Consider the following 14,290-nt stretch of genomic DNA (forward strand, 5'->3'; position numbering starts at 1 on the left):
AGAGCCTGGTAGACATGAGCGTGTAACTGAATGAGTGAGTTGCTTAGTCACACTGCAAATAATGCTTGAATACCACTACCTTTCCTGCTGCCTGTGGTGGGTTTCCTTTCTTTTCTGGAAAGAAGAGAGAGTCATTGTATTTACTCTCTGCTAAAAGCACTTTCCACCCAGCCATTTGGTATTGGGAAGAAGTAACCCAGCTGCTTTTCTGGCTCAGGGCACTGCTGAGGTCTCACCAGCTGCCCTGCCAGGCCCGGAGCAGGAGTGAGGGGGCCTAGCAGGAGTTTATGAGAATGCCTCAATGGAGTGGAGCCTGTACACAAACGATTTTTACTCTTTTCAGCACATTCATTCTTCCCAAGTACCAAATGACAAGAGGCCTGTAGAGTCAAAGCATGGCCTTGAATAAATGAAAACAAAATAATAATAACAACAACAACAACAACAATAAAGGCTTTAAAAGAAGCGTAGCCCTTCGACCTTCTTCATTTCTTCAATATTAAAAATCTCTTCAGTGAACATAAGAACTCAAACAAGTCCTTTTTAATTTTTATTTCTGCTAAATGTTTCCATATTTATTTGGCATAGCTCCTCATTGTGTGTGCACTCTCAAAGGCCAGAGGCGTCAGGTCCTCCGGGAGCTGCTCAGTGTGAGCCACCTGACAAGGATGCTGGGAACAGAACTCTGGCCCTCCGGAAGACGAGTAGAGACTCCTGACCACTGAGCCATTTCTCTAAAGCCCCTTTTGGACTTTTTGTTTGTTGATTGGTTTCTGTTGGTTTAAATTGGGGAGGAGGGTAATTGTTTTGAGATAACCTGATTTAGCCAGGTTGATTCAATACTCTGTATACCTCAAGCTGGTCTTGAACTCTGGATTCCAGACATACACCACCACCCCTGGCTTTTTTGACTGTAAGTCTGTTGTTTTTTTTTTCCTTTATTTTCTCACTTTGCATCCTGGTTGTAGTCCTCTCCCTCATCTCTTCCCAGTCCCACCTTCTCTCCCTCTTCCCCCATCCCTCCTCCCCTATTCCTCAGAAAAGGGGGAGCCCCCACCCCAGATCATCAAGTCACATCAGGACTGAGTCTGTCCTCTTCCCCTGTGGCCTGGCAAGGCTGTCCCTCCAGGGGGAAGTGATCAAAACGTAGACAACAGAGTCCATGTCAGAAACAGCCTCTGCTCCCCTTACTAGGGGACTCACATGAAGCCTGAGCTGCCCATTGGCTGCATCTGTGTAGGGGGCCTAGGTCCAGGCCATGCATGGCCCTTGGTTGGTGCTTCAGACTCCACAGGCCACCCTGGCCCTGGCTAGTTGGATCCGTTGATCTTCTTGTAGAGCTCCTCTCACCTCCACGTGCTTTTCTCCTTCCTCCAACTTTTCCACATGACTCTATTTGCCTGATGTTTGGGTGTGAGTCTCAGTGTCTGTTTCATTAAAGGCTAGGCTCACAAAGCCAAAAAATGTTAAGGGCTTTTATTGGAAACTTTCTAATCCCATTGGCTGAAATGGTATCTTAATTATTCTTTTTAATGCAGAGTAACTGGTGGCATTAGCCACCAAAAAATAAACACACAGAGGCAAACAGAGTCCTTTTTTAATTGAGGGTTCTTTTTTTTCTTGGTTTTTCAAGAGGGTTCTTTTTTAATTGAGATATAATGCATATTCCCTGTCACCCTTCTAAGCTGTGTAATTGTGTGGGCCTTAGTATATCCTCAAGGCTGTGTAGCCATCACCACGGTCTAATTCCATAGCATTTTTATTCCAGAATGAAGCTTTGTACTCACTTAACAGCTCCTCCTGAGGCTTGCCACATGCCTCAGCGTGGCTGTCAAGCCTGACAGCCTGAGTAGGATCCACATGACAGAAGAAAGCCACTCCCACGAACTGTCCTCTGACCGCCACATGCACTTTGCCATGTATACATGTACACATACCACATATGCACAGTCAATAAATAGGGGAGAAATTTACATTGCTCCCCAGTTATTTCCTTACAGTCTTTCTTCTGCAGTGTTCCCTGTGTAGGAGTTGTTCTGTAAATATACCCATTGGGACCGGGCTCCACAGCTCTCCATTTTGGTTGGTGGTGGTTCTCTGTAGTGGTTTCTGTCTGTTGCACTTCTCTGTGGATATAAGGACAAATATTTAGAATGTTGTTAGGATTTATGTTGGCTGTAAGATCATTGACTTTACTAGGCCTGGGTAGCTTGCTAAGTTTCCAGTACTAGATGCAATTTCCCTCTTACCTTAAGCAGATCTTCAGTCCAATTAGAGAGCTGATGGTTACTGCCAACATATGCATGCCACTTCTGCACACTTAGGGTTATCATGCCGTGCTGGTCATTGTCGTGTTTCATAGTCACCACACCTGGGTGGCACTCTTTGGAAGCTTAACTGGCACCTCTAGTACCTCTAGTACCCCAGAAAGCTAGTCCTTAGGGCAGAGTCTCTCAGGAGGGTCCAGCCCAGAGACCTCTGGACTCTGTGTCTGAAGTGCATGGTGTCTTCAGCAACAGAGACTTACCTTCCGCTTTTGGATGGTGACCAGTGGCAAAGCAACAGCCCATAGGTTTGGGGAGTATTTTGAACAAACCTGACCAACAACAAAAAGAGGTCTTCTTCTGCCTAATGTTGAGGTTTTTCTTAGGTGGTCTTTGGCTCTTGGAGGGAGCAGTGTCAGCCAAGATGAGGAAATTTTATTTAAACTATATATGTATATTTACACACGGACTTATCTGTATTATAGGTGGGGTTTTGTTGTTGTTTTATGAAAGGTAAATAGTTAATAATATGATTCCTATGTCTATTGTAGACATCCTTATTTTACCTTCCTCCCTCCTTCTGTGTTTATCTCCCTTTCCCTCCCAAATTCCTGATTCTTGAGCTACTTAACCTCCGAGTCTAGGAAGACAGTGTTACACAGTATAAAGAGCACCATACTAGGTACATGAAAATTTGCAGCCAACCGTATTTGATTGATACACTTCAGTGTTTTTCAAAGTTGACTGATCTTTGTATTTTATAATTGTCAGCACTGAGAATGCCACCTCACATAAATAAGTAGTACAAGATAGCTAAAGTAGCTAAAGAACCACTTCAGAAATTGGAAACTAAAGTCAGCAACTCAAAGAGCAATTTTAAAAATCAAACATTCTAACACAATACAATCAAAAGATGCGCTGATTTGATACATGCTAAAGAACAATGGCAAGAAAATATTAAAAGTCTTTGTTTTCTACAAACCATTATGTTTCTATAAGAAGAAACTATCCCCACTGCTGTTCCTGCCTCACTGAGGCAGAGCCTTTCACTCAAACCCAGAGCTGGCTGCTAGGGCGAGTGTCGTAGCCAGCTTGTTCGGGAGATCTTGTCACCACTCTCTGAGGCTGGACTACAGAAAGGCCATCATGCCGTCTTGACATCCAAGTCTGGTCCTCACTCTTGCATGACAGCAAGCACTTTAACCACTGAGCCATCTGAAGAGAAAGGAGGCTGACTGCTAGGTGTGTGTGTGTGTGTGTGTGTGTGTGTGTGTGTGTGTGTGTGCATGGGGCGGGGAGGAACTGAGGTGTTCCCTTGGAGGCTAAAAGAGGGTATCTGATCCCCTGGACCTGAAGTTTCAAGTGGCTGGAGGCAAACCCACACTCTCTGGAAGCGCAGCAAGCACTCTTCACCACTGAGCGGTCTCCAGCCCCAAAGAAGCAGAGTTGGGAGACTTGTTCTGTTTTGTCAGGGAAGGGATTGAGATAAGACCTTATCATGTAGCCCTGCTGGTCTGGAACTTAACTGTGTAGGTGAGGCTCCTCTCAAAAATCCACAGAGACCTGCCTGCCTCTACCCAGCCACTCCCAAATGCTGAGAGTAAAGGCCTTCAACACCACGTCAAGCAAATAACCTTTCTTTTAATGCTTTGAAGTCAGTTGAAGCTACTTTAGCTGAATGCATAAACACACTACATGTCTGTTTTGTAATTCCTGTTTAACAGATCTTCAGGATTTATTCCACAAAAGTGGTCAAGATGTGGATGGAATGCTGACCTACCAGGAAATCTGGAATTCCCTAGGTTCTGCCATGCCAAAACCAGAGAGCCTGAGAGCATTTGATTCCAATGGAGATGGAAGATACTCCTTCCTGGAGCTGAGAGCAGCTTTAGGTATCTAGTCTTATCAGGCATACTTTGAAATGGATGTGTACCCTGGACTACCTAAAATCTACTTACCTTAAAAACAAAACAAAACAAAACTCTTGACTAACCCATCAGCCCTCCAGCCCTTCACACTACTGTAGCAGACACATTGCCACCTTTTAACTCGTTTGAAAATGCTATTTTAAAAAATTATTTTTTTAAAAAAAATTTACTTATGATGTTTGGAAATCTATGATTTCCTAGAGCCAGTGAGACCTTGTAACTTCAAGTTGCCAGGAGAAAAATAATAAAGCCCTCTTTCCTGTTTTTGAGGGGAAGAGAATTTACCTTTTAAAGCTGGAAAGTGTGTATATAGAGGTAATAAGTCATTGTTTATAATTCATATGGATTTGCCTTAAATTAGCTGCACTTTATAGAGCCTCTGGATATGTCTTTTCTTTGAAAGATGTCTTTTCTGTTTGTAAATATATAAGATGAAAGAGTGTGCATATTGTATAGAAAGTCAAAAGAATGGCTTTGAACAGGATAAACACATGACTTGTTATGAGTAATTGACAGTCTGCTCTGGGTGGTGGCTGAGAGTCTTCTCATCTCTTAAGGAAGCCCTCAAAGGCCTTCCTACCACCATAGGGTCTGTCTGGCCTGGAAGCTGGGGCGTCAGTTCAGGTATGGATGCTGTGCAGAGAGTGCCAGTTCCAAGCTCAGGAAAGTCAGACTCTGGGTTGTTTTCCTATTCCTAATCTAAGGACCAGAGAAATCTTTCTGGGATTTTCCTCAGTTGTAAATTAACTTTCAAGGTTTATGAGCATAGAAGTTGTTCAGTAGGGAATTATGTTTTCCCCCCAAGCAAGCTATACTGTCTTCTCCGCAGCCCCACTCCAGACTCCCTTACTGTTGTGACTGCCTGCTGCCTCAGTACCACCTCCAGTCTGGAATGGGAAGGCTCATGTCCTTGGTCACTATGTCAAACTAGTTCCCAGAGCATTAGAGTTTTGAGTCAGGAAACAACTCCTTTGGGATTTTACCCCAAAACTTGCTCTATTTCTTGGCAGGATGCCTAAAGCCAAAATGTGGTCAAATGAAACATGAAATCACAGTCTTCTCTCGCAGTTGTCCACTCAGAGGTAGCTGTAGGTTTTCTGTCCAGAGGATGCCACAGTGAGCAGGCAGGCTTGGAGCAGAGGCCTCCTGGGGATGGTGGCAGGTTTCCAGGTCTGAAAAGCAAGGGTGTTGCTTCCCCTTCTACACACTTTGTGGGCAAGTCATGAAAGGTCTGACTAGAAGGAAACCAACACGTCACCAACATGTTGAGAACACTTCAGTGTTGTTCCTAGGAGTCTCTGGGCAACATGAGTAGAAGTCCGTACAGAGCGTCACTCTGCTGTAGCCAGTCAGGGAAACACTGGAGAAGCTGTTGCATGGCAGGTTTCTTTAATGCAAATTATTCCCGTTTAATCTTGTTCAAGTTGCCCTGTCAACTATAGATACAGTCTAGTATCCTTAAACCTTTAAAGACATTTGATTTTTGGCTTGTTTTTTATTTTGTTTTGTTTTGTTTTGTTTTGGGAGAGGGGGATTCCAGACAGGGTCTCTCTGTGTAGCCTTGGCTGTCTTGGACCACTTTGTAGACCAGGCTGGCCTCGAACTCACAGAGATCCACCTGCCTCTGCCTCCCGAGTGCTGGGATTAAAGGCGTGCACCACCAGGCCCAGCAGCTTGTTTTGGTTTTGTATTTTGTTTCCTTTACATGACATTCAGCTTGCTGTTGGCATTTTTTTTTTCCTATATTAAAACTCAGTGAAGGCAAGATAAAGTTTTCCTGTGCATGTGACTTCTTATCTCCCATTTCTCCATCTTTAAATTTTTTGCCTTAACATTTGCCTTGCTCATATATACGGTCACCTTCTTGGAAAGGTTAAAGATGCAGTTCAACATTATCCTGGCACTTTAGGTAACTTGAAGGTAACTCTTGTTCTTCTTCTGGCTGCCTTCCATACTCCCCCTCTTTTTAATATATACACCCTTACAGATTTTGTAACAACCAAATACAGTTCTAGCAATAAATTGAATTATTCTGCTATATTTGTATATATTGTACCATAAATAGTATGTCTGTACCTGGAAGGGTTTTTTATTGTTGTTTGTTTGTTTTTTGTTTTGTTTTTGTTTTTTGTTTTTGAGAACTGATTTATATGAAATATACTGAGGGTAATGTAGCTTGTCCTTTTTAGTTTCAAGTTCTTATTTGTAGGCAGATACTTTCAAGACACCTTAACTCTTTGTGGTATATGCTTTTCAGTGAGGAAGCAGGGTTTGTTTCTTGGTCTGTCTTCTGGTTTTTCCACTTGAAGCCTGTCTGCCAGCATCACCTGAGCCATGTGCTGTCCTCTACCCTTCCCTTCCAAGTTGACCTGAGGCAGCCGTAACTGTCCTCTGCTGTGTGGTACCCTTCCCGTCCAGCCTGAGGCACTCCCAGATCTCCTGGGCAAAGGCAGATCTTATCCTCCTTGGCTAAAAACAGATCCACTGGCTTAGGAGCCCCCAGAGCCCATCAATCCGTACAGACTGGGGTGTCATTTGAATATTGTCTTAACTTGTGCATCCAGTGCCTTGTGTTAGTCAAGCGTCACCAGCCACAGATCGCCTCTGAAAGAAGAACGGGACGGTGGTGGTGAGTTTGGCTTTGGGTTTAAATCCTTTGGCCTTATCACTCAACAGCTGAGTGCTTTGCTCCTTGGTCCTTCGCTTTATTGCTGTGTGCCTGTGTACCATCTAGCATAATATTTACTGAAAGACCTTCCTCAAGCTAGTCCCCGCCCTTGGGAGCCTGAGGCAGGAAAGTAATGAGTTCTAGTCCACTCTGGGCTACATAGTGAGATCTTGTCTCCAAAAGGTACCTGGCTTAAATATGACTGCAGTGACATTTCAGGAAGAGGCGAGCAATGGATGCTTGGTGCTTAAGAATGTCTCGAATGCAAAAGAGCTGGGGAGTGGACAATCTCGTTTCTCTACTGGCTCTTACCCCATCCATTGCAGTGTTCTCTGTGCCATTGCTGGGCACAGCCCCATCACACATACACGCCCCTCAGCGTCACAGTTGAAGATTCTGACTGTGATGGGCTCACACTCATAATGGCCTATGGAGTTGTTTTTAGTGACAGCTTTTGTTTTCTGCACACCTCATTGGCTTGCTTACCAACCATCTAGATGTGGTCCCTTCTCTCATATTCAAGCCAGAACACATTTGGTATCCCTGAGACTTCAGAGAGCGTGTATTATTTGTTATATAAACCTAACCTATCTTGTTGTTTTCTCATATTAAGAAATGTAAATCTACTTTATATTAATGGAGCTATTTTGGTAATAGATAAGCAATTTTGGTTCTGGTTAGGGAGTAGATGCAAAGTTTTCATGATTTCATTTAAGCTTTACTTATTTCTTATCAATATAGTCATTTTAATTTATCTAAATAAAACATTTCCTTTCTCTCACTGTGTCTGAGTAAAATCTTGCCCACTCCCCTGATAATTAAAGGGGTACACCTACTTTAATCCTTATTTTCGTGGCCTCCTTGCTACCGTTCTTGAAATCAAAGGCTATAAGTTGGTGGCACAAAACAGTGTTCAAGAATCTGCCCTAGATTACAATGTTTTGTCGAGGAGGCTCCTGGGGCTAAAAACAACAACAACAAAAGCAAGAACTGTCTCTGCAGGTGGTTGCCCTTTGTAAGGCCTTTGCTGAAGATACCACATACTCTGCTGGCCAGATAGAAATCAAGCTGGACCTGGGCAGGAAGTTTCCTTCCTGGTGGATAGCCCTCATAATGCATGATGGTACTCTGCAGGCTATTGGGGGAGAAAAGTCATCAACGGTCAGCTGTGGACCCTGTATGCAATACTACTGACCAGCAAGGCCAGATGTGCCTGCTAGTACAGTACTACAACTGCTACAGGAGTACCCAGCCAGCTTCTGTTAGCATTTGAGGCCGACCACTCCACAAGAGGCGATTGATTCATGACTAGTATCGTAATCCCAGGCATAAGCCTGTGGCTAGGAAGGTCACAGGCCACACTGCAGAGCCCCATAACCAGTCAAGGTGAGGCACCCACAGATGCCCTCCAGGTTCAGGAAGGATCATGGAAGGAAGGGTAGACGGAGTATAAGAGCTGGAGGAAGTATGGAATTGTGTAGAATGCTGACTTGGAACTTGGTATGGCTCTTGAATTCTCAAACCCAATGTTAGCCAGGACTACCTGCACGGAACTGGGCCTGCCAATATCCTGCCATGGATCAGGAAGGAGCTCATGGCCCCCACCCCCTCCTTAGGACTTAATGAAGGTAATGGTTGTTGTGGGAGGGATGTTCTTTTCATTAGTGTGGCCAGACACTGGTAACCAACCCTAATGAAATTCATTGTTTGGTGGTTTTTTGTTTTTCAAAAAAGTCATGAAAGAATTTCAGTGTGTGGCCTGAAACAGAGGCCGTAGGGCTCAGGCTTTGGGCATATTTGGGATGAGGGGGAGCAAGATGAAGTGAGGAGTGAGGCTGCTCTGATGTCCACCGCAAGCTCCATTTAGGTATGTTTTGTTTTCAGATTCTATTTAAAGAGCATTTTTTTAACATTATATTGGCTTGCAGGGGGGGGGGCTGGCTTAAAATCCATTGCTAGAGAGAGTGCATAAACTGGGTGTTTCCATATACAGAAAAATTAACTGCATTCACCAAATCCTGGGAATCCTCTTCTCGTTGCCCTCAGGGAGTTTATACATAAAACTTACAGCATTTACAAACATGGGTTTGGCTCATTTCCCCAGTTAAAGGTCTAGAAATGCATAGTTCAGTGGCAGAGCTCTTGTCAAACATGAGCAGAACCCTGTGTTCAATCCCCAATACTCAGTACTACAGTACTACAACTCTTACAGGAGATGGGGTGGGATGAAAAGGAAAAATTTCTATTCTCTGGCTGAGCCAGTCCTTTTAATCTTAAAGCTGTGATGAAATAGGTAGTGTTGGTCTTTGTCAGTATTTTATTGACCATTTTTCAGGAGATAGTAACATTCCTACATAGTGGATATCTTAATTTTTGAGGAGCCATGTATATCTTAGGAAATATATAAACAATGCTGGAGAGATGGCTTAATGGCTAAAAGCACTGGCTGCTTTTCCAGAGGATCCCAGCGCTCATAAAGAGGCTCACAATTGTCTGTGACTTCAGCCCCAGAGATCTGATGCCCTCTTCTGGCTTCCACAAGCACAGACATACATGAAAGCAAAACATCCATACACATAAAATTAAAGAAAAATTTTGAAACCAGGTGTGGTAGCATGCCTTTAATCCCAGCACTGAGAAGGCAGAGACTGGTGATCACTGTTGGCTCTGTTTCTTAACAATTACACTTTATTATACAACCTGTGTGGGAAAGATTAAGCTTTGTCACAGATCACTGTGAGTCTACAAAGTCCAGGACAGCCAAGATAACACAAGAAACCCTGTGTTATTAAAGAAAGATCTAAGCAATAAAGCAAAGTATGGGGACACAAACCTGTAATCCCAGTCAATACTCAGAAGACGGGGGCAGGGTGAGGAGGAGCTTAAGAGCAGCCTGACATGCACAAGTTCCACGCTAGCCTGCAGTACATAGTGAGCCCCCATCTCAAAATCGTGAAGACAGGAGAAAAACAGGAAAGGAAGAGTGAGATACAAACTACAGGTGTGATTCTAGAAGATGCCCTGGCCAGTCTGCCAGTCAAGTTTATGACAACCCTCACACACTAATGCAGTTAGCTTAACTGTTGTAACAAGACAACGTTAAGCAAAGACGCCATGGAGTGTGATAGAGATGCTAGAAGGGAGACCCCAGGAAGATGTGCAGCGGAGAGCTGGCTGTGCGAGAATGAAGGCAGATGCCCTCAAAACCTGAGTCTGCCTCTTAACAGGAGGACCAGAACTGCCATTTGGCATTGGGAATATTTAAGGGACAAAGATAGCCAGCTAAGAATCAATACGTAGTAAATAACAGTCCCTCTACACCATAGTGGCATTTGTTCGGCCTATGACATAGCCAACATAGGCCACCAATGCCCTCAACAGCTGTCCTCTTGTGGCGACTGTGCTTCCCATCCTACTGTCAGCAGTTCTCGGACACCTAGGTCCTAGCCTGGCACTCTTTCAGACTTAAATAGTGGATGGAGGGGTATTGAGTCCAGCCACACGTATTGGTTCAATGTCTCCCAAATGCTAACCTCCAGTGCAACATGAACCTCATGAGTAGCTTGACTTAGAGACCGCCACAGTCGAACGCAAAAAGACATTGCCCTTCTCAGAGCAAATGAGACAGAGGAGAAAGTTGATTTTTTTTTTTAATCTTCCATGATGTGATGTCCAGGTGGCCGTGACCTCCTTCCAGCATCAGCTCATTCAGGTTTATCTATTTTCTACCAAAGGGAACCTTTTGCACCTGCAGCTCCCACCCTCACAGAGGAAACTACAGTTCTGAAGCAAAAGGCTTGGCGTTAAAGCAGTTTGCTCCGTGGGCCAGTGTAGGGAAGGAATAGAAATGAACATTCCTTTCAGGGCCGTCAGCCAAAGGGTAGGAGACAGAGTGGTTGAGCATGGGAGGTAGGTGGCAGAGGGACAGGGTAAATGGCACCTCCTGAAAGATGGGGAGTGGGAGTGGGGAGTCAGTCTGAGACTGTGGCACCGTTGAAGGCGGGGGCTGCTTTGGGACATCTGGAACATTGTGCAAAGGACCAGAGGCTTCACCCTCGGGGCCGCCGTCTTGCACAGCATAGTTCCTGCCTTCAGAGATGCCCAGCTCCCACGGAGAATCTGGCTTCAGAAGGTCCGGCTGGGTCCTGGTGACAGCAGCGGGAGGGCCTGTGTTAATGGCTGTATTCATGCCGAGGTGCCGTCTCTTGTTTACCCAGTAGAGCAGTGGGCTGTAGGTGAACGCGGAGGCTCTCATCGCCTCCACCCACTGCTGGGCACGCTCTTCTCTCTGCAAGTTCTTCCTCCAGTGCAGAAAGAGAATGAAGCTGCCTGTTAGCATGGAGCACAGCCCCAGGAATCCAACGCACAAGGAGATCCACACTAAGGCAGTGAGAAAGAGAGAGGTTGGCTGGCTGATGCACCAAATGTAAGGCCTGAGCTCTTTCTCACAACCCCCCTTTGACCTCGGCACCAGTCACTCTGCCTCAGCTCCTCCCCCTCATTCTCTGGCTCAACACTAGACTTCCAGGGTACTTAAGGCATCCTTTTTTTTTTTTTTTAAAGCTATTTAGAGATAAGAAACACTAGGTTAGAAGAACTCAGCCTTCCAGGAGTCCTTATGATTCTAGAAAAGATTATCACCTAACTGCTCAGCACTCCAAGCAGCCACCACACGTCCATTCATGGCAAAAGATTTTCCCAGCCGGGCATGGTGGCACACATCTGTTATCCCAGGAGGGCAGAGGCAGGGGATTACTGTGAGTTTGAGGCCAGTCTGGTGTACAAAGCGAGTCCAGGACAGGCAAGGTTACACAGAGAAACCCTGTCCCCAAAAAAAAACAAAAAACAAAAAAGGAAAAAAGGTTTTCCCTAACCATTTGTCCCCATGCCCAAAGGCACAAAGTTGGGGGGCAGGGACTAGAGGTGGTACACTTACTGCCAGGGAGGCTCAGGTCCTCATTTTGGGACTCCGTAAAGGTTCAGCCTTGACACCCAGCCTATCACTCTGGGGAGAGGAAATCCACATCTCTCCACCAATAGGAGCCCTCGGAAGGCTTATGTCTCATTGTTCTCTAAAGGAAAGGTCATCAGGTTCTGTCCGCCCGGCATTCCTGGCCCAGTGTTTGTGGAGTAGTCCTGGTAACGGAAGCAACAAACCCATCCTGTGGCATCTCATAAGCAACAGTCACCTTCTGCTCTACCAAAGGCTGAGCCCCCGGAGTTGTCTGCCCTCCTCCTCACAGTGAACCCATGCAGCAGCCCTGGGAAAGGCCTCTGCATTCTCAGGGGGCTAATCATGTGATTGGGGAGCAAGGAAACACCACTGGGTATCCTCCCCAGTGCTGCCTGGGACAGAGAGCACACACAGAATTGGGCATGTCTGCCCTCAACAAATAATTGGGCCAAGTTGTCAGAAGAAAACCAGCTCAAGGGAACCAAGTGGTCAGCGCCTCCTTTGGCTCCTACAGTCTCTTAATTCTGTTTTTCCTTCCTTCAACAAGTGCTGGCAAGTGTTCTTGGGCCCTATGGGAGCTCTCCTCTATCTGATCCTGCATCCCTTTCTGACCTAACTCCCTCCTTACCCTTCACACTCCATTCCCTTCTGGTCAGGCCAGCAGACATCCCCCTACACACACACACACACACACACACACACACACACACACACACACACACACACACCAAACACAGGGGAACTTTGCTCATGAGGTTTCCTGCCTTAGGAATGCTTTTCTCCTTTTACCATTGAGGACTGCTTATTCCCCGACCCCTGAATGTGCACGCGCATGTGCGCGCGTGCAAACACACACACACACACACACACACATCAACCCTGCTGTGTAACAAATAGTCCGTTTAGTTCTTTTCCCAGAAGAGACTTAGTCTAGTCCAACTTCCGTCAGAAGTCTGAGCCCTGTGGGGCAGGTCTCACTGGCAACCAATCCCCCGGGGTTTTTGGATCCAGGCCCTTGCTCATTACTTCTTAAGGCAGCTTCATCCATTTAATGAGTAGCTCAGTTAGAAAGCCCTTTCCCTGTTAAGCCTAAGTCAACTTCCAGGGGCCAACTGGTCCCAACCTGAAATCTTACCATTTAGTTTTCCTCCTTTTTATAGTCTCCCATTGTGGCCTGGGACACTCTTCCTTACCTGTGTGTTTCTATGATCCAAATACCCAATAAAGACAATGTAAAGAGGAAAGGCTTAATCTAGCTTCTTGTTCAGAGGGTGCAGCCGCTAGTGGCTTGGTCCCATGGCAGACTGGGTGCAGAACATCATGGCTGCTGAGGAACATGTGGTAGGAGGCAGCCATTCACATCACAGCAAACAGGAAGCAGAGATCAGGAAGCTAGAGCCAAGGTCTGGGCTATCACTTTCAAAGTCCTACCCAGTGTGACCTTCTACCCAACCTCTTCACGGTGCCCACAACCTCCCAAATTAGCACCACCAGCTAGGGACAACGTGTTCAAAACATGAGCTTAATTGAGGACATTTCAGAGCGAGAGGAGAGCCCTATTTACAGAGTTCTTCCCAGAATGTCTTTCACCTTGGCTCTACCTTACCACCCAATGATGCTCGTCCTCCTCCTCTGCTGGTGTTGCCCTCTGGTCTCAGAGCCTTGGCATTGCTCCAGGGTCCAGTCTTTAGTATTCTATCTACATTTACAATAGTAAAGAACACAAAGACATTGGCAATTCACAACTTTATTCCTCCCGCCTGGAACATACCTCAGAACTTCAGAGTCACATACCAACAGTCTGGCTGACCTCCTTCCTCGCCTGTCTACTAAGTGATACTTAATCTTTGGGGTTTAAAGTAGGACAAATTACCCTTGGAAGTTTCCATATTTGTTCCACATACTCCAAGTTCCAGCAGTCAGAATTGCCACGGACCATCTCAGTCAGGTATCAGTCCTTGGGTCAGGAGTTCTCGAAGTGTCGGACAAAGATAGGCGAGTGACCAAGAGAAAAACAAACACAGAGGGTCTGTTTGATTATGAGTATGTTTTAGAGACGAGCAAGCCAGGTTTATATACATATTTTAAAATGGGGGCGTTCACACGTGGTTACATTATTTTTCCATACAAATCAAAATACAGGATGCTGTCATCAATCTTTAACAGTCATTCATAAGTCATTAGATTGGTATCAGTGAATATGCTCTCTTTATCTCTTTATCAAAGGCCAGTATTCTCTCATTATGCCAAACATCTGTGAGTCAAGACAGTTTGTTTTCTTAGCTCACCTGCCACTATCTAGAGTCATACTCAAAACTTTTTTATAAGTCATAATATAAACTATTCATTGGTGACTAATTCTTAGCCATGTTTACATTAACAAGTGGAACAGAACTTAGTAAGCTTGACTGAATGACCTTTGGCTGCAGTTTCAAGTAAAGGGTCGCCTAGCAACACAGTTACATCTGAAAAATTC

The 14,290-nt window shown here is 45.2% G+C and overlaps 2 protein-coding genes across 3 annotated transcripts in view; one reads left to right on the top strand and one right to left on the bottom strand.

Annotated features, from left to right (window-relative positions):
* EFCAB14 (EF-hand calcium binding domain 14) overlaps positions 1-7,641 on the top strand; it is a 41,565-nt gene extending 33,924 nt beyond the window's left edge. The window contains exon 10 of the mRNA XM_084786612.1: positions 3,989-7,641. Within this exon, the coding sequence (XP_084642738.1) occupies positions 3,989-4,164 (176 nt within the window). The 3' untranslated portion in view covers positions 4,165-7,641. The remainder of the gene's footprint in view (positions 1-3,988) is intronic.
* Positions 7,642-9,516: 1,875 nt separating this feature from the next.
* TEX38 (testis expressed 38) lies at positions 9,517-11,973 on the bottom strand. Of its 2 annotated transcripts, none has more exons than XM_084786670.1 (2): positions 11,797-11,970; positions 9,517-11,161 (listed from the first exon to the last, which is right to left on the bottom strand). In XM_084786670.1, the coding sequence occupies exon 2, from the start codon at positions 11,113-11,115 to the stop codon at positions 10,636-10,638; it is 480 nt and encodes a 159-aa protein (XP_084642796.1). In that variant the 5' UTR covers positions 11,116-11,161; positions 11,797-11,970; the 3' UTR covers positions 9,517-10,635. The 2 variants fall into 2 exon arrangements, with proteins under 2 accessions (XP_084642796.1, XP_084642795.1); XM_084786669.1 differs by having other exon boundaries at positions 9,519-11,240; positions 11,797-11,973.
* Between the last annotated feature and the right edge of the window lie 2,317 nt (positions 11,974-14,290).

The sequence above is a fragment of the Acomys minous genome (assembly GCF_964271855.1).
Source record: "Acomys minous genome assembly, chromosome: 6".
NCBI lineage: Eukaryota > Metazoa > Chordata > Mammalia > Rodentia > Muridae > Acomys > Acomys minous.